This window comes from Oscarella lobularis, chromosome 1, assembly GCF_947507565.1.
Source record: "Oscarella lobularis chromosome 1, ooOscLobu1.1, whole genome shotgun sequence".
Lineage (NCBI taxonomy): Eukaryota > Metazoa > Porifera > Homoscleromorpha > Homosclerophorida > Oscarellidae > Oscarella > Oscarella lobularis.
The window spans coordinates 2,386,926-2,407,707 of record NC_089175.1 but is presented as its reverse complement, the minus strand read 5'-3'; the positions used below and the strand labels follow the sequence as shown (position 1 = coordinate 2,407,707).

The window sequence follows — 20,782 nt, the reverse complement described above, 5'->3', positions numbered from 1 at the left end:
AAGCAAAAATTGTATACAAACAAACCTGCTTAGAAATGCAGGAGTGAAAGTACTGCTATAATAATGGTAACACACAAGAGTCTAACTCGAATTTCTTCTAGCTTTCTTGGAAGGACTCTCGTTTTACATGTTGCAATTCGTTTTGCTTGACAAGTCCTTTGTGCAGAGAATTTAAAAACCTGCAATAGTTGAGCCTACCTTCTTGCACTGGGAAAGAAGTTGAACTGTGCCACCGTCCATCTGAAACTGCTCCCCCCACTGCCTCCAAAGAATTCAGCTGATGAAGCGCCCCCGCCAGCAATTGGCCCATATGACTCCATCCCACGGCGCGCCAGCAGCAGCTGATAACGCAACCCTACCTTGTCCCCTCCTCCCTTTCTTTCCCAGCAGTCAACTCTAAATAATTATTTTCGGTACGCCCGCCTAAAATACCGGAACTCAGCACACATGGCCAAAAAATCCAATAAAAAATTCGCAAAAAAATTCTGCTCATAAAATTAACAGCTACCTCAAATCATTATACCCAAAAATTCATTTCCTTGGAAGGTCGTCGTGTGTATTTGTATGACGAGCTTCTCTATGAGTAGTCCTTCTTGTGCCCCTCCTTGAACAGTTTCAGAGACGAAAATTTCTACAAGTAAAGCGACCTACCTGCTCTGACGCCGTCTAGTCCTTCCACCTAAAATTGATACATCTGAAAAAAAAGTTAATCAATGTCTTGAGAAGCTCACCTGATGCACGACTCCGTCTCGCGCGTGCCACTCCAGTAGTTAAAGAAATTATACCCTCTTGTCCACCATTCGGCAAATCGTTCTGCTAAAAATAACTTGATTGCTGGCAGTGACTGCGTACAGTTGTGGTAAACCGCCTACCCCGTGATTTGCCGCAGGGTTCACACTGATAAAATCTTCCACTGTTTCATGACTCAGACGACATGGTGCAGGGTCCCAAGAAGGACCATATTGAATGCGAAGGTACTCTTCACCGTGCAGCAAAGGCGTTGAATACGCAATTTTTTGAAAAACAGCCACAGCAGCCTGAGGACCACCGGACATCAATGACTCCCATGTTTCTTGACTGGCATGCTCTGTTTCGCGTGTCAGATTATTGCCAATGCCTGAAGTTGGAGACAACTCGGTAACGTAAGGGTTTTAATGTTTCCTTACTGTCAAGTCTGCTTGCAACAACCTGTGCGGGAGAAGGAATAGAGCTGACTGAGGCACTCTAACAGTAGTTAATGAGACATTAGATGAGCCGGAAATAGTGAGATAGTTACCTGGATGGCCGCCGCCTGAATCCCGTCACTGTACTCGTCAAGAAGACCTAAAAGGTCGTCTATAAGAATGTCGAGCCGCCTGTCTGCGTATACCTGCTTGCCTATGAGTAGTCCTTCTTGTGCCCCTCCTTGAACAGTCTCAGAGACGAAAATTTCTACAAGTAAAGTGACCTACCTGTTCTGACGCCGTCTAGTCCTTCCACCTAAAATTGATACATCTGAAAAAAAGTCAATCAATGTCTTGAGAAGCTCACCTGATGCGCGACTCCGTCTCTCGCGTGCCACTCCAGTAGCTGAAGAACTTTGTCCTCCATTTGCCTCAGGCAAACGGTTCTGCCACAAAGAACTTAATTGCTACTGCTATCGGTTGAGGTGAACTGCCTACCCCGTGATTTGCCGCAGATGGCAAAACATTTTCCAATCCATCTAATTCTAAGATGATTTTAGTCTAATAAACCCTTCCTTCCCTCCCGCTCTCTTTACCTTCATAAATCATTCTAGTGAGTTTTTCTGAAAACACGAACTTTCTTCCGTCGCCACCATTGATCTCATCTACAGTCAGTTTGTTGTCAAACGGTTTGAAGGTCTTCTTCAGGGCAATTTTAAAATTATATGAATCCCTTCCCTTTCCGCCCTTTCCCTCACTAAACCATCGTTTAGCTATCTCAGCATACTGTTCAGCAGCAAGAGATACGAAGCCGTTTTGTTCTCGTTTTACAGTCATGTAACCCTCAATAATTTGACGAGGAATGAAACAAACTCGAAGCTTGGCCTTTTCTTTGCCACTCTTCTTACACCAACTATAAAATGCTTGCGCCAATTTTGGAAGGCGGGAAGGACTCAGACAAGGTGGACAGTTGGGTCCGTCTCTTTGAAATGAATCCGTTTCACATTCTGGAGTTGGCATCGGAGACTGAAGCGGACGGATTGGAGTGGGATAGGTGGATGGGTTCACAGTAGAGTTTTCCACTGCTCCATGACTCAGAACACTTGGCGCAGGGAGCCTCCAGACCCCAGAGGAAGAACAAGAATATTGAATGCGAAGGAGCTCAGCTTCACCATCCAAAGGCGCCGAATACGCTTTTTGTTGAGAAACAGCGACATCTGGCTCTGATTTGCTTATCTGATTAATGTCAATGCCTGAAGTTGGGAATAAAATCGGTGACGTACAAGGTTTCGATGTTCCCTTACTATCAAGCCCGCTTGTAACATCCTGTACGGAAGAAGGAATGCAGCCGACTGGTCCTGAGGCAGTCTAGTAGTAGCCGAAACTTTTTAAATGTGCACGAAATAGCAAGATGGTTACCTGGCTGCCCACGGCGACCGCCCGACTCTCGTCATTGTACTCAAGAAGACCTAAAAAGGAAACTCTTCTATTAGAATGCATGTCGAGCCGCTCGTCTGCGTATACCTGCTTGGTCTTTTTCCAATGACGGGGCCTTTTCCTCGTGACTACTGGCAAGAAACGAAAAGGAACTCAAATTGAAGGCACTCAAATCAGATGCATTCATTTCAGAGTCCTCCTTTTCGGATGTAAGTTGGCCGCACGGCGACGGCGGAGCCGGAACGTATGTTTGTAAGCTGACGTCGGCGCCGCCCTCTAAACCGAGACTAGAGAAAAAATTCAAGGAATTTCTCTGACTCAGTCGAGTCCGCCCACGCCGCGGTCTATTTGGCAGAGAGCCAAGATCCCGAACTTTTTCGGAACGTTCTTTTTTAGATGCGTCGAACGTTTGACTTACTCAGGCCATCGATCAGACGGCGCTGGCACGTCTGCGGTACGTTCGTTCCACTCCAAGAACGATTGCCATGGTCTGTTTTCATCCTCGCGTTCGCCGCCTCGATCCATATACTCGTTCGCTGTCGTGACGTTTGCAGGCGACGCGATTTTCATCGCAAACTGTGTCAGTGGAGTCGGCGGGGACGAAGAGCTTGCTGCGCGCGAGACCTCGAATTCTAAGATGCGCGTAACGCGAAAAAAGACCTACTCATGCTCGCAACGATCGAATCCATTGTTCCGTCGTTCGCTGCTTCCTCTAGAAACGCTTTCAGAACGGACGCCCCGTTTTCTTCGGCTTCGGCGCGTTCGCCGTACGCATTTGGCGCGGACACTTCGGTGCTCAGAAACCCGGTGCGAACGCAGGTACTGCCACCCATTGGGTTCTCTAGAAATTCCATAATGCTTGAGCAGCTTCCTGCTTTTGTGAGCCACCGCCTGATCAGACGCGCGCTTTATGGGCTCTTGTCTACTACTACCGGTAGGCGTCATCTCACCGAGCCGGCGTGGGCGTGCGTCAGTTCTCTATTCTTATAAACACAAACAAGTGTACGTAAAGAAATATAAATGGTAAAACTTACCTAACATACTGCAAGGCCAGCTAAAAACACAGATAAACAAGGTCTAATTTCTTCTCGATTTCTTGGAAGGACTCGGTTTACACGATGCAATTCGTTTTGCTTGGCAAGTCCTTTACGCAGAGAGCATTAGAGAATACAAAAAAATCTACAATAATTGAGCCTACCTTCTTGCACTGGGCAAAGAACTTGAACTGTGCCACCGTCCATCTGAAACTGCTCCCCCACCAAAGAATTCAGCTGATGAGGCGCCCCCGCCAGCAATTGGGCCCATATGACTCCATCTCACGGGTGGTGGCGCTACAGCAGCAGCTGATAACGCAGCCCTACCTTGTCCTCCTCCTCCTCCAGTTGCCTCGCCAGACAGTGGACCCCTTTCCTTCCCCAAAGCAGTCAACTCTAAATAAATTATTTACATATGTACATGATGGAGATGACGCCTTTCTCTTCGTTCTTACCTTGGTATATCAAATCAGTAGACATTTTCGAAAAAATGAACTTTCTTCCAACGTTTCCATTGATCTGTTCCACAGTCGGCTGCCCGCCGAATCGTTGGAAGGTCTTCCGAAGGGCAAGATTGAAATCGTACGAATCTCGTCCCTTTTTGCCGCCAGACCATCTTCGCGCCATTTCAGCGTACTGTTCAACTACCAGTGCCACGTGGCCGTTCTTCTCTACTGTCACTTCAACGTGACCCTCGCAAATTTGATGAGGAATGAAATCGACTCTCAGCTTGGCGCGCGCACCCCTACCGCTCTTCTTGCACCAACGATAAACGGCGTGTGCTAATTCCGGAAGTTCTGGAGGTGGAGACGGCGAAGGGGCGCTCGCACGGTCGAGCACGGAAGCCATTTCCCAATCTTGACCTGACACTTCGGATATGGGAGAAAGTCGACCGCTGATCGACGTCGGCGAAGTGGCTGTGTTCATTATGGAGCTTGGGCTGTCCTCCGGGACTCTGGGTCGTGTAGCTAGAGCTCCGTGACGAGCGGGGTTTCGCCACACCCATTGCCCGTCACCGGAGGGAACGAGAAGTCCACGTTGAATGAAGAGCTGACGCAGGGATTCTTCGTCCATCTGTGAGCCCAGTGCATGTTGAAAGAGAGATGCGGAGGGAGGAGGAGTGGGAGGAGGAGGGGGAGGAGGGGCCACCACTGGCAGAGCACCAGACTGTATCTCACTTGTGTGCTCCTTAGGGAATACTCATTCGCAAATAATTAATTTTTAAAAATTGAGCTTACTGCTGAAGACACATCTGCTGAATTGAGCACCGGTGAACGGACACCTAGAAGACATTTATTTTATTATTTATCCAATTTGAATACAATGAAGTGACGTACCAAAGGTTTCTCGGCTGAGATGGCCTGCTTCGCTCGTCTGATTGATGGTGATACCTAAGAAATAGGATAAATCGGTGCAAAAAGCCTTCAAATGTTTACTCACTGTTAAACATGTCTGCAACATTCTGTACGGGAGAGAGAACCGAACTGGCCGGTCCAGAGGCAGTCTAGAAGACCAAAAGGATTAAATACTAATTAATTAATTATTTAATTAATTAATTACCTGGTTGCCGCTGGCTTCCGCCTGACTTCCGTCAATGTAATCATCCAACAAACCTAAGAAAAGTCTTTCGCTAATACGTACGTCGACTTGTTTGCTTATGCGAACCTTTTGAGCTTTTTTCCAACGATAGCAATTTTTCTTCCTCTCGGTGATCGGCACCGAAGGTGAAGACGCTCAAATCGTCGACCTCCGGCAGAACAGCGGGCGCAACGCTTCCGCTGAATGCGAGTTGACCGCGCAACTGCGGAGCCTTTTCGACGACGTCGTATTCTCCTACAAGAGCGAAGGGAAACCCCCACGACGTCATTTACACGTGATTTTAGAGATTCCCGCGGAGAAAACCGTTAGAAACCTTCTTCGCGTTTCGTCGTCGTCGCGCAGATCACGCGTCCTCGATCCGACACGTTCTTCGGCGGCATTTGAATGCCGTTCCCTAAAGAATTCGAAACGATTACGCCTACACATCGCGGGTCCCCCTCCCCTCTCGCGTCGCGGGCAACGAGCCAACGAAAGTACCCCGAAACTGGGCTTTTCGTTCTTACCGTGGAAGGATATGCTCGATAGACACGAATCGATCGCTCCATCGCTGTCCGCTTCTTCGAGAAACGATTTCAAGATGTCGGAAGTGCCGTTTTCCTCTTCGCCGCCTCGTTCCGCGAAGTCGTTCGTTGACGAATGGGCGACGTTTGCAGATGATTCGTACGATGACGCGGTCGCCGTCGCGAATGGGGCCTCCGAGGCGCGATACGCAGCTGTTGGGTCGCTTGTCGACGCCGAAACTTCGCTGTGAAAGACGTCGCGAAGGCACTCGGCATTTCTCGTTGAGTTTTCTGTAGAATTCATAGCTTTTTGAAGAACGGCGACGTGGGGAGTGGAGGAGAATTCCCTGGGTTCTCCACGAGTGAGGTGAAACTTATCTGCGCGTGCTCTGTTATGACGTCGAAGGAATGCTGGCGTTCCGAGCGTCCCGTACGTCCTGAAGTGAAACCTCGCACGGAGAGGAACTTTCTGTCTAGTTACGTTCCTCCTGTCATCGCGACCCAGGCAGCAATGATGGTAAGTCGTATCAGAGTCGTACAATAGCGACAATTCGAGCGGGGAAAAGCGTGTTTCTCACGAGAGGGCGTTTACGGACTCGAAAGCGTCGACACCTGCGCTCGCTGAAGCCCAATAACAAATAGTCCTTCTCTCCCGTTTGCGTCTAGCACTATCGCGGACAGAAATCGATGCACCAGAAACGCGAGGAGCGTCTCCAATCGAAGCGCGTCCACGAAGGCAACGTAACAACGGGCCATGTCAACACGAACGAAGCGATGCTGCACAAGAGCGGACTTCGCGGTCGCAAATTGACCATATTCTACGTCATACTCTTCATCATCGCCATTCTAGTCGTACTCAATTTTGTGGTACAGTAGAGAGAGTAGATCCGGTCCCCACCATAAATTCCTCCCTCCTCCTCCCCCTCTAGCTGACGATCCTAATTCTCAGCGTACACCGTCTCACTTACAACGGCCTGCCGTCGCTTTATTTGAGAACGGACGGCTCCGTCATTTTTCCAAAGGATGCACGCTTCTTCGATGCGTGGATAGGAAAATTCATTGGGTCCTACGCCGGGGAGAACTTGACCGTCAGTAATACGGCAAACGAACAGGTGCGCCAGTGTACCTATTCTTGTCTCAGTTCCTCTACATCGAATCTTTTATTTTAGGTTAGGATTTCCGTGGGAATGTATGACGACAGTACGAGAACACATGGTAGATATTGACTAAAAATGTGTATCTATTTATTTATTTATCGATTTTTTAAAGTGATTCTCAACGGGGCGCCGTCTTCGGCGGTCGAGTTTAGAAACGTGTTGACCGTGCAACACAATGGGAATTGGCTGGCAAGATTTGACGACGTCATGAACGTTCGAAAACTGAACGTATCTAAATCAGTACGTAAAGTACCAGTAGAGTCCGCCAACACGACTTTGGGAGTGACGTCAAGGAGCGTAAGAAGACGTTCATTACACGCCCACCCTCATGTTTTTTACGTGCAATTTTTTTTCTCAAGGTGAGATGGAATGGTCCCATTCTCAATCTCACGTCCGATGAGCATCTTCTCGCTCGAAGAGCCAACGCGATTTCCGTTTTGACATCGAACGCTTCTCTTACAGCGCCGGCCGGAAATATCACCGTTGCATCTCAATCGGTGCGAGGGGTTTACATAATAGAGTACATATGTATCCCTTATTGATTCCCTTATACTTTCAATATCCTCCCCCAAGCCTTTGTCTAATACCATGCCTCGTTCTATCTTTAGACTCTTATAACAGGACGTACGGGTTTCACACTAAAGGGGCTACCTGAAGCAGATGCTAGCTCAGCGGACAGCCCAAAAGGTTTTAAGCTGTGCGCTTGCCTTTCGGCGGCAAACGTCGCTACTTTCTACCGGGTTCCAGCTTCGGCGAAGGGTTGCATGACTGCTAAAGATCCCTGTGTATAAGGGAACATCCAGAATTATTCCGGATTGTGTTTTATGTGTTTTCGTTTTTTTTTCTTTGGTTAGCCTATAATTTTATTAGCGATCGCGGTTCTTCACTTTCAGTTAGTCCTAGCCAATTTTAAAAAATCCTTTTAATTAAATAATTGCCAAATAAATATCATCAAATCAAAATTTATCAAATGCACGTCAAAATAAATAGGCCAGACGTCAGCAGGCCACAGGAGGTATAGAAAAAATATTCGAAATTTCCAAAACGTTTAAAAAACCATTCGGCAGTAAGGGGCCCAACGAGACCCCCAATCCCTGCACCCGGCGACAGATACCCTATGATAAGCGTCACCAGATGCGCCAACTTAAAAATATCGTGTATAAAAGCGGCGACCGTCGCCTTGGGCGCAGAAAACGCGAGCATAAACGCGCAAAGCGCGCCAATGCTCGCATAGCAACCCCACGACCCCGTATGATACATGAACCACGGAAGAAAACCAAGCGAGACTATTTGAATTCCCGTCGTGAGAACCCAAAGATTCTTACCGCCGACTCGATCGCATATGAGCAGCCAGAGAAGACGACCGCCGATGTAGAAACCCATGACGAGACCGCTGAGAAGTTCGATTGGGGGATTTTCGTTGTGATGCCACGCGGCGATGAGGATGTCCTTTAGGCGAGCCGTTATGCCCCAGCCCGGTAGAAGAACGACCGTTCGAGCCCAGTAGATGAGCCAAAATTTCGGTCGTTTGATCACCCAACGTGCGATGCCTTTTTTCGGGTTATCGGAGGCTTTGGAGGCTTTGGAGGGTTCGGGTGAGTGTACGGGACGTCTGACAAATGGGATGCTGACTGAAGCCATGAGGACAGTCAGAATGCCGGCGCTGTAGAATATCGAGGGCACGTCGATGACGTCGCGTCGATAGAGGTGTTCTAGCGCGAGAAAGAATTGCCCGTAGACGACGCCGCCGACGCCGTAGCCGAGCGAGCAAACGCCGCTCGCAAAGCCCGGTCGACGAGGAAAGGCGGCGAGAAGGCATTCGATAGACGAAAAATAGACAAAACCGAGCGCCACGCCGAGAAACGCGAAGGAGAGAACGTAGACGACTTCCGTGAGGAAGCGAACGTGCGGCGAGCGCTCGTTGCAGGCGGAAATCATCCCGCCGCTAAGTGCGAGCGACGCCGCCGCGAGAACGACGCCGACAAGCGCGTATTTCGTCGGACCGAAGCGTCGAACGCCGTACGCATGCGCAAGACCCACGACGCCGACGACGAGAATCAGAACGCTTTCGCCGTAGACGGTCGACGAGGCGCTCCAGCGCGGGCACGACGTTTCGACGACGTTTATGAGATAGCTTCCGGCGAGAAGAACGCCGCCCGTCATGTTGGCGAGAAATGACGTGGCGACGAGAAGGGCGAGGCGCCGGAAGGAAGGGCGGCGCGTCTTCGTCGAAGACGGAAGTAGAGAAATGCTTTGAGTTTCTTCGTTTAGAAGCGGGTTGTTTCGATTCATGATTTTTGCAGAGATATCCTAACGCGCGTCATTCATTAATATCTTTTTTCATTAAATTTGGGTGGGAGGGGGGGAGGGGAGGGGTTGAAATCTTTCTGCGAACGAGTAGACTGCACTGTAGCAATGCCATCATACAGAATACATATACGGTACTGTCGTACTCAAAGCGCAGACCGATTCACTCAATCAATCTAATTAATTACTTTAGTTTATGGCTAAGCATGGCCGAACCCGTTCGTTATTGCATAAAGGGACTAAAAAATAATTGCTTTCTCTCTGACGCAACGGGCTTTGCATGATGACCGTGATGATGATGGAGCTGGGGATTGCATTCGCTGAAGAAACGCTTTGCCGCCTCTTCAACCGGATTAATTTCACCGCACTTCCACACTCGCACCCAAACGATTTCCGATTGCACGATCATCGTCTCAGTTTCGTTGCTCGGACGACACTGGCACGCGTGACCGCACTGTCGATGACTCAACGGATTCTCGCAAATCGACTGGTGCACCGTCTTGTTCGTTAGCTGTTGCCAGTAGGAAAGTATTCGTCCCTTTCCGTAGCCGTAGTAGGGAAGCTTTTGCTCGAAACCGCAAAATTTTTCAACGTTCTTGCCGCATTGCTAAGGAAAACATTTATGTTTTTCATTAGCGAACGGGTCTGCTCCTCGTTTTTTCTTACCTTGGCCGTCGGAGGTCGAATATGCCGTCGTCGTCGTCGCCAGGCGTCGCTGGATAACGACAGAATGAGAAGGGTGAGGAGGAGAGCGGGAACGATGGAGAGGCGCATCGAGGATAATCTAAATGACAGCGCAATGGGTGGGTTATTGAAACAGCTGCAACTCGAGACGTGCGTTCGGTCACGAGCTAACGCCGGAGGGCGAGATAAACTTTTGGGGAAGTGACCTAAGCGAGTTCGCGCAGAGAACGTTCTAACGTAATTACGCAGTCTAGGGTACACAATTCGATCCACTCGCACCTCGATCGAAAGCGTTTTAGCGTTCGCGGAAGAAGAACCGGACACAATACGGCACGGGTGACGCGAGAGCTGGCAAGTGGACAAGTCACACGTATCGGAAAGGTCTTGGATCATTCACTTTTGAGCCTGCTGACCGCGATTAGGGATGCAAAAATTGCAGAGGGTACGCAGATGTCGATGAGATGAGATTGTGGCGTGCGTGGGCGATCAGTTCCTCTACACCCCCTTTCGAAATCTTGAAACGTACCTGATATGGAGAGTAAGAGAGCTCCGCAATTCCTAGCAGGGGGCCAGAAGACGCGCGAAAAGGATCAACAACACCTGGACGCTAGTCTGACGAAGCGTGACGACTGATGAATGAGGGCACGCGCACTCGCTTAAAAGAATGATAGAGGGGGGGTGGACTTTCACACCTGATAAGAGCCAATAGGAAACGCCAATTAGGACATGACGTGTACAGAGATTCCACTTTGAAAAACGATAGCTATAGCCGCAGACCGAAATATCGAAAAACACATACGCCCAGAAAAAAAAATAGATCAAACGTTATTATTTCGTTTCTAAGGAGCGCCGCCCTCACTCGGTTTTGGAGTCGCTGCGCGCGTACATTGCAAAGGTCTCGCGGTAGAATAGCGCCCACGTAAGGCAAACTCCCCCCGCGCAGTAGACCGATATAGCCATCAGGGGAAGAAAAGGAAATTTGTCAGCGAGGCTAGTGAACGGGTAGGCGAGCGTGCAGAAGCACTCTAAAAGCGCCAAGCCACACAGGTACAGTCGACTCCAAGTGGTGAGTAGGGTCGTCGAGGGGGCGTTGATGGCGGCGAATTTTTCTCGCCCTTCGTCTACTTTCGCCTCGTCTCTGCAAAGTGGGACAAAGAATGCTCGGAACGCGACGCGAATTCGTGGGATCGGTCGCGAGTAGACGTGCCGGAATTCAATTACTCGATCGAGCGAGGAAGCGAACGGATTTGAGGCTATTCTTACCGGAAAAGGGAGGGAAGAGTGCCGCTCGAAAAGAGATAGTAAGCCAAACACAGTGCCACCTTGATGGGAGTCTCTAAAGAAAACAAAAACACGAGCTTCGATGTTCAATAACAACACCGAGAGTGTTTAGGTGTAAGGAAGCGGCACGTGTCGTCATTTGTCCACACCCCGCCCCTGTCGCGTTTTTCTCCTTACCTTCGGCACGAATAAGAAGAGGAAAGAGCGAAACGATACCGGTAATAGACAAAACGAGATAATTGCGCGCATCGGCGACGTTCTCGACGGCCAAGAGGCTAGACAAGAGCGAATTCGGCACGATGACTCGAATTGACTTTGTATCAATTTACAATTCGATTTACGCACTTCGTACCTTAGCGGAACAATGACGAGTAGAATCGCCTTTTCGTGAACGTGCCAGCCGAACAGGAACGAGCCGTAAGCGCAGGCGACGAGACCGCGCAAAAAGAGCCGAAAATTGCCCGGTCGTCGCCACGACGCGACGAGACCCGGCTGCGCGCGCGCGAGCGCCCAAGAAAAAAGAATTCTCGAACCGCATTCGCTAAATTAATATTATCTCCGCGGTCGGTTTACCAGAATCGAGACGGTCGTTAGCAGAAGAGCGGCGATCGGCGGCACAGACGGCAGAACGACGTGTTCGACGTCGCCCACAAGGCCGCCCGTCGTCGACGGACGCGAAGATGCAGAGCGCGCTAAAATAGAGAGGAAACGAGGGGGAGGGGGAACACACACGTAGTATATGGACCATATTCAAAAGGTCACATGCATTAGGAAGCGTCCAGGTGCGTGCAGCTTTACTTACTCAACATTGACGTCGTCTTGTCGGCGAAATTGTAGAGAGCCCAGACGTTCGGCGCCCAATACGCGTGCGTGAGACCGCGCTTGAGCGGAAAAAGTCTCGACATGACTTGCGGCAGTTGGCCCTTGCATACGTTCGGAAGTCTCTATCATTGAAGTGCATGTACATATATGAGCGGGCATACCATGGCTATAAAGGGGCCGAAAGAGACGGCAAAGACGGCCGTTACGATCGCACCGAGTCGTAGGAGACGCGAGGGTAGAAAAGTCGAGAAACGTGGTAGCCATCCTTATATAAAAACATGCCTACGTGCCCCTCGGTTTTGCTAATGACGTCAATACCTGTTTGCCGTTGGGTGTCCTGAAAGCAATAACTTCGAAATAGATACAGGATGTACGCGGGAGCGACGTAGAGAAATATGTGCTTCATATTGAGAAGAACGGCGAACCAGAACGCGCCCTCCAAAACGCGTTCCTATAAAACAATCGTCTAGTCTGCGACAATTGACATCAGAACTGGAATCTCGTACCTGTTTGAGCCGGGCTATGGACAGAAGAAGCAATCCCAATAATAGGCCATTATACTGGAAGTGAATGTCTGCGAAGGAACCTCGCGGTCAAGGAAGCAATTTAGGTTAAGTAGCAAAAACAGGAGGAACACTCCACTAAGGCGAAAAGATACGATCTACAATAAGTAGGCCGGCGTTGAGGAGAATCAACACGGCGAGCGTGAACGCCCTGCGTGATGAGGCGACCCCCAATGTCGAGCAGTACCTATGCAAAACACGAGAAATGAGTCGGAGACCGGATCTTTCCAACGCCCACAGAATAGAAAAAACAAAAGCTGAACCAGGCTTCCCCTTTTCCCCGTAATTGAGTCCAGATGAAATTCAGCTGGATAAGGCTGCTGTTTTAAAAGAGCAGACAGCCTCCGGGTAAAAGGTCAAAGACAATACGGAGGTTACAAGACAAAAGCGTGCCCTCCCCCCCTATCCCCTAACTTTCTATAAAGGGCTTTGATTTGATAAGCGGAAGATTGAGTCTCCCCCCCCCCCCCCCCCCCCTATCCCTCGACTATCCGCTTACGTCCGGGTTGCGAACGCCAATACGAAGTCTGCTACGATGACGGAGACGCGTTGGAAGACGATACAGGCGTTACTTGCGTAGTTGAGATTCGATACGACGAGCATCGCTGGATCGACGCGACTTGCGACGATCGATAGGAGCCATTCGAACCAGGCGAAGAATGGCGGGTAGTCTAGAGTCCATTCGGAGGTCGATTCGTAGTACCAGCGATCGATTGGGAGGCTGTGCGTGATCGCTAGCCAATTGCGGTGGACTTCGAAGTCTGTTGAGCGGCTAAGGAGGGAGGGGAAGTTCGAAATCTCGTTAGAGGGGCCCCCGGTTCGTCGACCGGCTATGTTTTGAGCTCACTAGGCGGGAATGAAGAGAAGCTTAAGCGCCGAGGCAATGGCAACGATCGTCAGCCACGGCTTGTCGATCATCTAAGCGATTTTTCGAATTTCGAAGCGCGCGTTACTGAACCAGGATGCGCGGCAAAACTCCCAAGAACGATTCCCTTTAGTAGGCTTTACCAGAACATCTAAATACGATACACGTGTAGTCCTTCGAGCAAAGGAAGAGGGTCCGCCATTATTTTAGCGCCTAAACCAGCCTTCGAGGATAACGTGTAAAATTGGCGCGATCTTCCAGCGGCCAACCAGAGATTCGTTGCCTAGGCAAACAAAGCATTCGCGCCTCTAAATCGGATATTGCGTCACGATTACATCATCTTTCGTATAAAAGCCGCTGCACGTTGCGCACATCTTCAGTCTTGGCCAGGTGGGGGAAGTCATAGGGCTGAACCCTGGAGATTCAAAAGTCAGACGACGATGAAGTAGCGGTCAGTCAACGTCAAGAGTGCTCTATCAAAACGGTGTTGTCGATCCTTACCGAAACTGTAAGGTGCAGTGGACGGGCGTCGCGCGAGTTCTTCTCGCGGCGCTAGGTCGACACTGGGATGGTCATATAAAGGTCGTGGACGGCTTGGATCGCGATGCCCGGCGTCTCGCGTTAATACCGAGTGAGCGTCGGGCAAAGGTCTGCTCACTTTCCTGCCAAAGAAACGTGTGGGGGGCCCAGTGTCTCGTGGCAGTTCCTCACTCGGCTTATGTGATCTATACCCGAAAGATGACCTGACCTCCCAGAACCGAACAAAAAAATCAATCAATAGAGCACGTTGGCTGACTGTTACCAAGTCGTCTTATGGCTTTTCTCCCTCAATCAACGTAGTCCCGGTTCCTGAAGATCAATTGATCCTCTCAACCGAAGGACGGGGTGCAACGGGTCGGGGAGGCGGTGTGGGAGAGCCGTCTCCGATCCTAGGCCGCACCATTGTGGTTGAGCCGATGACGCCAAGGCTCGCTCCTCTTTTTGGGCTACGAAAGCGTTCGAACCTCCGCGTGGTGTAGCCTGGATAGCGCTAATATGAACGCATCGATAAAAGGTACGTACACGGGCAAAATGAGCACATTCTATCTTTTCCTTTTTTTAGGTGATGACGAAGGACAAAGCAAACGGACCTCAAGTAATCGATTCTTTATCGTGTAAAAAATAATAGGATCTCCCCGTGTTAAAATAATCAGTTAAACGGTTTATCTGTGAGTAAAACGACATCGCTGTGCAGTACGCCCATGACCATACGCTTCGGCGGACATTTTTCGTACGTACTATTTCCCTTGAGAAGCTGAACGATCGACAGAGCCTCCATCGCGTCCGGCCTCCCCGTCGAATTGCGATCGATCATAGCCAGGCAGAGTCCGCGTAACGTCGAGTCTTGAACGCCTTCGAGCTGCTGAATTCGCGATCGACGCTCGGCTCGATGCCCCGTCCACATTTCTATCGTCGTCACGCCTGCGCTGTAGACGTCCGACGCGAGCGACTTTCGCGGAACGCGCTTATCGTCGTCATCGTCGTCCGGAAAGCGTTCGGGGGCTAAATACGGAACGCGTTCCGATTCGAACGAAAGCGATTCGCCGGCGATCGAAGCGCCGCCGAAATCGCCGCTAATTTTCGCCGTCAGAACGGGAGTGACGAGAATTTTCGACGGGCGAATGTCGCCGTGAGACACGGGGTTGGGCCGGATGGCGTGCAGGTAAGCGATTCCGCCGAGATAGCCAATCGCGAGGTCGGCGCGCTCGCGAAACGTTAGATAGCGACGACTGCGTCGCGCTGCGACTATGATCGTCGCTAGAGAAGCCTCCATTTGCTCGCTTACGATGCCCACGGCTCGCCCGGCTTCTTTTGCTATTCCGCATAAGGTGACGACGTTCGGATGACGTATTCGCGAGGTGATGGACAGCTCGCGTTCGTACAGACGACGATTCTCTTCGGTTAGCGTCGCCTGGGAGAAGATCTTTACGGCGACGGGACTTCCACGCCAAAACCCGAGAAAGACAGCTAAAAAAAGAACGAAGTTAAATACATTCCGAAGAAAACACGTGACGTGAATATAAACTCTCTCTGCTTTACCTCCAAACGAGCCCTCTCCTAATTTCGTTTCCATCATCAACTGCAATTCTTCAGCTGGAATACAAAGACTTCCGTCTTCGTCTTCTTTTCCCTGCCTCTTCTTCGAAATGCTTCTCAATTTTGCATCTAATTTCTCCGCTTCCTCATTCGCTTCCGTCTTCTCCGCTTCCAGCGTCGACACGACGCCGCGAAGCCGCTCGACTTCGTCGTCGCGGTCTCGTACGCTCGTCGCCTGACGCAGATCGTCGTACGCTTCGCTTCGCTCTGCCAATTCGAGTTCCTTCGCCTCGAGACTATTCATCAGATGCTCGCGCGTGTGTCGAAGTTGATCGAGCTCGTTTTCCTGCTGTTGGAGACGCGACTGCTGGTCTTTGACGAGAGATTGGAGGCCTTCGATGGCGCGCTCCATTTCTTCCATTTCGGTTCGATGGCGCTCGTGCGTTTGGAGGAGCTCTTCGACGGTCGCATTGTGTCGTCGTTCTTGATCTTGAAGAAGGAGAAGGGCCTTGTCGCAGCGTTCTTTCAGCTGACGAAGTTCCAATTTCGTCTCCTTTTCCTGTTACGAAGAGTTCACTTGTTAATTATTAGTATTCAATATTACAGTGGAGTCCCTGGATTGTGTATGAGTAGACATACATAACTAGTAGGTTCTCTTTTTGGAACATTCCAGGGATTCCACTACTGTAACTCTGTTTGATTGTGACGTACGATTATTAATCTAGATGGACTGCTGCTGTTTCTCTCGTAACTTGAATATGACGTAGACGTTCGTGTTAGGGGCAGCTTCCTAGGCTCAGAGACTGCGTGGTTCTGCTGCTGCGGCTGCTACACGTGACGTGAGAATATAATTATTTATTTAATTATTTCACTTGCCAGTTTCTTTGGAGGCGTTTGATGGTCATTTCTCGTCTCGGCGTCTCTTCGTTCTTCGACAAGAAAACGAACGACGTGGTGATGGCCTTTGTATCGAGCCAAGTCAATTGCTAAATGACCCTCCTGGAGAAAAACACGCCAACATATAAAACTCTGTCGCTTGATCGATTCAGATGACTCACCTCTGTGCGTTTGTTTCGATTGCAATGATTCATCAACAAGAACTCGACAACGCGTAGGAGCCCTTCAGAAGCAGCCAAATGAAGAGGAGTATATCCAGCCTATAACAAAAAGAGCCATCCATATCATCCTCAATAATTATTAAATACTCTTACATGATCTTGAGCGTCAATGTTAGCCTTGCTGCCCAAGAGCAATCCGGCCGACTCCAGCTGGCCCATTTTGCATGCATAGTGAAACGCTGTTTGACCATTCTTATAGAAAAAAAATGATATACGTATGTAGCTAGTCTTCAGTAAGTATTCTGCATACTTCGTCTTTACAATTGACTGCGTCTCGCACAGCGGAGGATTCGGTGAACAAGAGCTTTAGAGTGGGTATGAAACCCGCTGCTACAGCGACGGTTATAATCCCGTTTCCTTTCTAAAACAAAGAACCCAAGTAGGGAGACTGAGGAAGTCGCTTTCTATTCTATACAGCTGTCTTTGCTAACACGTTGCATCCGTAGCGAATGAGGTATCGAGTCGCGTTGACGTTTCGTCTGTGAACGGCCGTGAGAAGAGGAGTCATTCCGTGCTAGTGATTCCAAAATTGAATAAGTCAATGTTGAGGAAGTTTGTTTACCATGTCAACAGCTTCAGGTTCTGCGCCGTTGTCTAGCAGAAACTCGACGACTTCGACGTGATCGCCTGCAGCTGCACAGTGCAAAGCAGTCCACTGGTGCTAATAATAATAATAATTATTATTGTCTCTATTATTAGAAGACTAATTAATTAACTAAATTTCTTATTACGTATGAATATTGATTTTGCTCTTCCTCTCACCTGATGGACTTCTCTCACGTCGAACTTGTTCATCACAAAGAGACAGACGAGCGGAAAATGCCCGTTGACGCTTGCAAACGCGAGAGGCCCACTTCCAAGCTGAAAAACAAATAATAAATTTATGTGGAGAAAAAAAATTACGCAACCGACGTTAGACTTTGCCGATACGTTGCATCCCTCCTTCATCAAAAAGTCGACCATGGCATTCTTTCCGCTATAGACGGCGCGTAGAAAGGGAGTAAGTCCATCCTACAGTAGAAAGGGAGGGCACCGCCCACTTCTTGTTTTCCCACGGGACTCCGCTACGCTCACCTTATCCTTCGCTTCCATCGAAGCCCCTTTCTGAAGGAGAAACTTAGCGACGTCGACGCGATCTTCGGCTGCCGCCCAGTGAAGCGCCGTCCATTCGTTCTGGGGTGGAAAACGCGTTTAGGGACGCGCGTCCACGCCCCTCTCCACGCGTTTCGTTTTCTCACCTGGCCCGCGTCGTTCGCGTCGAATCGTTTCGCGAGGAGGTATTCGACGAGCGGGAGATTTCCGTTTCGGGCGGCGATCGCGAGGGCTCCGTTTCCTTCCTAGAGTCGTTTGGGGGGTTTGAGCTCGGAAGTGGGTGGAGCGAGGCGAGAATTCGCTTACGCTGTCTTTCGCCGATGCCAGAACGCCTTTCGGGCAGCGTTTGAAGACGTATGACGCTTTTTGGACGTCGCCATTGCGTGCCGCTTCGAGAAAGTGCGCCTGAGCGAGACCAGCTGCACGCGATATAAAACTTGGCGATTTTTTCCTTTTTATGGTTGATGTTTACTTGAGGAGACGTCTTGGCCCATCGATATTCGAATAGGGCAGCGATTCGCGACGTGACGCCCAGCTGCTAACGCGCGTGTGCTACAAGCATTCGCCACGTGCAGAATTTTCATCTAGAGACACCCCTGGAGTGATATTCTGACTGCAACTAATAAGACTGCAGTACCTGTTAGAAAGGTTTATTTTCTGTTTGAAGCATTCGCCACACACTCAGACACAGCACGTGCGCAACATCACGTGCACACGCAATCCGGGCGCCAAGGGCGCGCTTTTGACTCGCGCGCTTTCCACGCTGGTTCCTTGCGCCGAAGATGGATCGCCGAACGAACCGCCAACGCCAGCTGTCGCTTCCATGTCGCAAACGACGAACGCCAGAGTCGACAAGCGACGGCGAAACGCGTCGAATCGCGGCGTCGAAGCGATCGAAATCGGCGTTCGACGAACGCAGAGTCGAACGCAGACGAGACGCCGAAGAAAAGAAGGAGAACGGAGGAATATTCGGTATGTATTGCGATCTCGCGTGCGTGCCTTGAGAATTAGGTCCTCGTAGGCGATCGAATATTGTGTCGCGACGCGCAAATGGACGCGATCGAACGATTCGTCGCCGCGGCCGTCGCGAATCAGTCGTCGGCCGAGAATCGAAGTCTCTACATATCGGGACCGCCTGGCACGGGCAAGACGGCGTGCGTCGAAGCGATTGTCGCACGATTCGACGAAAAGGTCTCATGGGAAAAGGGGGCGTGACGCTTATTTAGTAATTGAGTTCTTTATCTATAGGTCGTCTTGAAAGTTGCGGTTAATTGTATGCGAGTAGAAACGCCTCGAGCCGCTTTTATTCGCATTGCCGAACAACTGGGAGGATTTTCGTCGAAAGACGACGTCATTGGATGGATTGAAGAGAAATTAGCTACACTGACTAAACCACTGTACGTAATTAATTACGTAATTAATTAATTAATTGATTGATTTAAAATTATTAGTTTAATTGTTGTCGACGAAGTGGATCAGATGGAGAGTAAGAATCAAGACGTTCTCTATACATTGTTTGGATGGTCTTCATTGCCCAATTCAAAAGTCATATTGATATGTATGTAAAACTGGGTTGGATGGAGAGGAGACTTCCAAATCTTATCTTGATTCTCTAGGCATTGCCAATGCACTCGATCTCACTGATCGGCTTCTTCCTCATCTTCAAACTCGTTCTCACTGTAACACATGAAAATAATATTTATTAAATTTCACGTTTCTTCTATACGTGTAGGTAAGCCGGAGCTGTTGCAATTCAGCTCCTATACAACGGATCAGATAGTGAAAATACTCGAAGGAAACATCAAATCAGTAAGAACTAAATAATAATAATAATTGTTATAACTATTAATTTATTATACTGTACTTAGTCTTACAGCAGCGCAAGAATTGATTCAATGGCCGTTCAGTACTGCGCGAGAAAAATAGCAGCATTGACTGGCGACATACGAAAGGCTTTTGACTTATGCAGGTAAGACAAAAACACAGTCAGACAGACACTCACTCTACAATTGATATAGAGGCCTAGGTACTTATAGTGGCCTATGTAAATATTTATATATGATGTTGGTTAGAGGCTTACTGTAGCGTTATGTATTTATCTATTTAGGAGATTTCCTTACTTGGATTTTACTGTTGATATAGAAGCCTAACTTCTAGCTAAAGACTATAGTGACCTATGTAAATAGAAGCTTACCAATGTAGCTGTATGTATTATCTATTTATGAGATTCCTTACTGGAACTTTACTCTTGATATAGAGGTCTAACTTCTAGCTAGAGACTATAGTGGCCTATGTGAATAGAAGCTTACCTACCAATGTATCTGTATGTATTCATCTATTTATGAGATTTCCTTACTGTTGATATAGAGGCCTGACTTCTAGCTACACTAGAGACTATAATACAGTAGTAGCCTATGTAAATAGAAGCTTAGCCATATAGCTGTATGTATTTATGAATTTTAGAGATTTCCTTACATACGTATACGTACCCTTTTTCCTTAGACGTGCTCTTGGACTTGGACTACGCAATCCCAACGTTTCTCTCGCATCCGGTTCTTCGATTCGTCGCATAACCGTCGCCCACGTGGCCGCCATTCTCTCGAACGTATACGATTGCCAAGCGGCGCCAGTCGCCTTCTCCAACGACCACGGACTTCCGCTCCAGCAAAAAATCGCCGCGTCGACGCTCTACGCTCTCGTTCGATCGCGACGCTCGAAGGAGATTACGATTGGTCGCTTGCACGAGGCATATGTGAAGGGATGCAAGGAGTGTCACGTGACGCCGGTGAGCCAAGGCGAGTTTGTCAGCGTCTGCGACATGTTGCAAGTGAGAGGAATCGTCAGACTGAGCCGATGCAAGGACGTTAGACTAATGAAGGTAAAAAATAATATATAATTAAATATATATTATTGATTGTTTTTCTTAGATTCGGCTTGCCGTCGACGAAGAGGCTGTCAATCACGCTATTAAAGATAGAACGTTGCTACATGGGATTCTCGCTAGCAAGGCTATTATTAGGACTTGAATTATTGGTGTGTGACATCTATGATGAATAAATTTTATATATGACGTGGCATCTTCTC

At 49.1% G+C, this 20,782-nt stretch overlaps 7 protein-coding genes across 14 annotated transcripts; 2 read left to right on the top strand and 5 right to left on the bottom strand.

Moving 5' to 3' along the window:
• Positions 1-14: 14 nt before the first annotated feature.
• Positions 15-6,122, bottom strand: LOC136191711 (uncharacterized). 3 transcript variants are annotated; one of them, XM_065980102.1, is made up of 10 exons: positions 5,737-6,122; positions 5,547-5,627; positions 5,300-5,467; positions 5,195-5,247; positions 5,075-5,138; positions 4,972-5,025; positions 4,873-4,916; positions 4,090-4,822; positions 3,799-4,030; positions 15-156 (listed from the first exon to the last, which is right to left on the bottom strand). In XM_065980102.1, exons 1-10 carry the CDS (start codon positions 6,035-6,037, stop codon positions 30-32), a joined length of 1,857 nt encoding a protein of 618 aa, XP_065836174.1. In that variant the 5' UTR covers positions 6,038-6,122; the 3' UTR covers positions 15-29. The 3 variants fall into 3 exon arrangements, with proteins under 3 accessions (XP_065836174.1, XP_065836190.1, XP_065836182.1); XM_065980118.1 differs by lacking the exon at positions 15-156 and adding an exon at positions 163-285 and having other exon boundaries at positions 3,880-4,030; positions 5,737-6,121; XM_065980110.1 differs by lacking the exon at positions 15-156 and adding an exon at positions 3,561-3,744 and having other exon boundaries at positions 5,737-6,121.
• Positions 391-3,513, bottom strand: LOC136191699 (uncharacterized). 2 transcript variants are annotated; one of them, XM_065980093.1, is made up of 16 exons: positions 3,265-3,513; positions 3,019-3,211; positions 2,688-2,887; positions 2,583-2,632; positions 2,468-2,531; positions 1,760-2,416; positions 1,662-1,708; positions 1,531-1,609; positions 1,452-1,479; positions 1,370-1,404; positions 1,277-1,323; positions 1,167-1,224; positions 873-1,117; positions 732-813; positions 652-679; positions 391-604 (listed from the first exon to the last, which is right to left on the bottom strand). In XM_065980093.1, the coding sequence occupies exons 1-16, from the start codon at positions 3,452-3,454 to the stop codon at positions 532-534; spliced, it is 2,076 nt and encodes a 691-aa protein (XP_065836165.1). In that variant the 5' UTR covers positions 3,455-3,513; the 3' UTR covers positions 391-531. The 2 variants fall into 2 exon arrangements, with proteins under 2 accessions (XP_065836165.1, XP_065836155.1); XM_065980083.1 differs by having other exon boundaries at positions 732-816; positions 3,265-3,512.
• Positions 6,114-7,852, top strand: LOC136191867 (beta-sarcoglycan-like). Its single transcript, XM_065980284.1, has 7 exons — positions 6,114-6,250; positions 6,400-6,600; positions 6,663-6,845; positions 6,903-6,948; positions 7,003-7,187; positions 7,250-7,387; positions 7,499-7,852. Exons 1-7 carry the CDS (start codon positions 6,128-6,130, stop codon positions 7,679-7,681), a joined length of 1,059 nt encoding a protein of 352 aa, XP_065836356.1. The 5' UTR covers positions 6,114-6,127; the 3' UTR covers positions 7,682-7,852.
• A 4-nt stretch (positions 7,853-7,856) lies between these two features.
• On the bottom strand, positions 7,857-9,053 carry LOC136199073 (L-lactate transporter-like). The gene has a single exon (XM_065989181.1). It carries the CDS (start codon positions 9,051-9,053, stop codon positions 7,857-7,859), a length of 1,197 nt encoding a protein of 398 aa, XP_065845253.1.
• Positions 9,054-9,288: 235 nt separating this feature from the next.
• LOC136191758 (dolichyl pyrophosphate Glc1Man9GlcNAc2 alpha-1,3-glucosyltransferase-like) lies at positions 9,289-13,487 on the bottom strand. Of its 5 annotated transcripts, none has more exons than XM_065980184.1 (14): positions 13,395-13,487; positions 13,047-13,319; positions 12,643-12,734; positions 12,491-12,558; positions 12,303-12,435; positions 12,146-12,249; positions 11,965-12,085; positions 11,736-11,854; positions 11,515-11,688; positions 11,340-11,437; positions 11,145-11,217; positions 10,408-11,019; positions 9,864-9,981; positions 9,289-9,804 (listed from the first exon to the last, which is right to left on the bottom strand). In XM_065980184.1, exons 1-12 carry the CDS (start codon positions 13,463-13,465, stop codon positions 10,873-10,875), a joined length of 1,473 nt encoding a protein of 490 aa, XP_065836256.1. In that variant the 5' UTR covers positions 13,466-13,487; the 3' UTR covers positions 9,289-9,804; positions 9,864-9,981; positions 10,408-10,872. The 5 variants fall into 5 exon arrangements, with proteins under 5 accessions (XP_065836256.1, XP_065836266.1, XP_065836248.1 ...); XM_065980194.1 differs by having other exon boundaries at positions 11,508-11,654; XM_065980176.1 differs by having other exon boundaries at positions 11,515-11,654.
• Positions 13,488-14,520: 1,033 nt separating this feature from the next.
• Positions 14,521-18,258, bottom strand: LOC136199657 (ankyrin-3-like). The gene is made up of 15 exons (XM_065989904.1): positions 18,171-18,258; positions 18,005-18,117; positions 17,845-17,943; positions 17,681-17,779; positions 17,519-17,617; positions 17,369-17,467; positions 17,169-17,267; positions 17,022-17,120; positions 16,857-16,967; positions 16,700-16,798; positions 16,547-16,645; positions 16,365-16,487; positions 16,200-16,316; positions 15,492-16,047; positions 14,521-15,419 (listed from the first exon to the last, which is right to left on the bottom strand). The coding sequence occupies exons 1-15, from the start codon at positions 18,190-18,192 to the stop codon at positions 14,602-14,604; spliced, it is 2,652 nt and encodes an 883-aa protein (XP_065845976.1). The 5' UTR covers positions 18,193-18,258; the 3' UTR covers positions 14,521-14,601.
• Positions 18,259-18,465: 207 nt separating this feature from the next.
• On the top strand, positions 18,466-20,768 carry LOC136189120 (cell division control protein 6 homolog). Its single transcript, XM_065976965.1, has 9 exons — positions 18,466-18,670; positions 18,720-18,889; positions 18,947-19,095; positions 19,150-19,256; positions 19,315-19,377; positions 19,431-19,507; positions 19,567-19,667; positions 20,201-20,576; positions 20,626-20,768. The coding sequence occupies exons 1-9, from the start codon at positions 18,481-18,483 to the stop codon at positions 20,722-20,724; spliced, it is 1,332 nt and encodes a 443-aa protein (XP_065833037.1). The 5' UTR covers positions 18,466-18,480; the 3' UTR covers positions 20,725-20,768.
• The last annotated feature ends 14 nt before the right edge of the window (positions 20,769-20,782 follow it).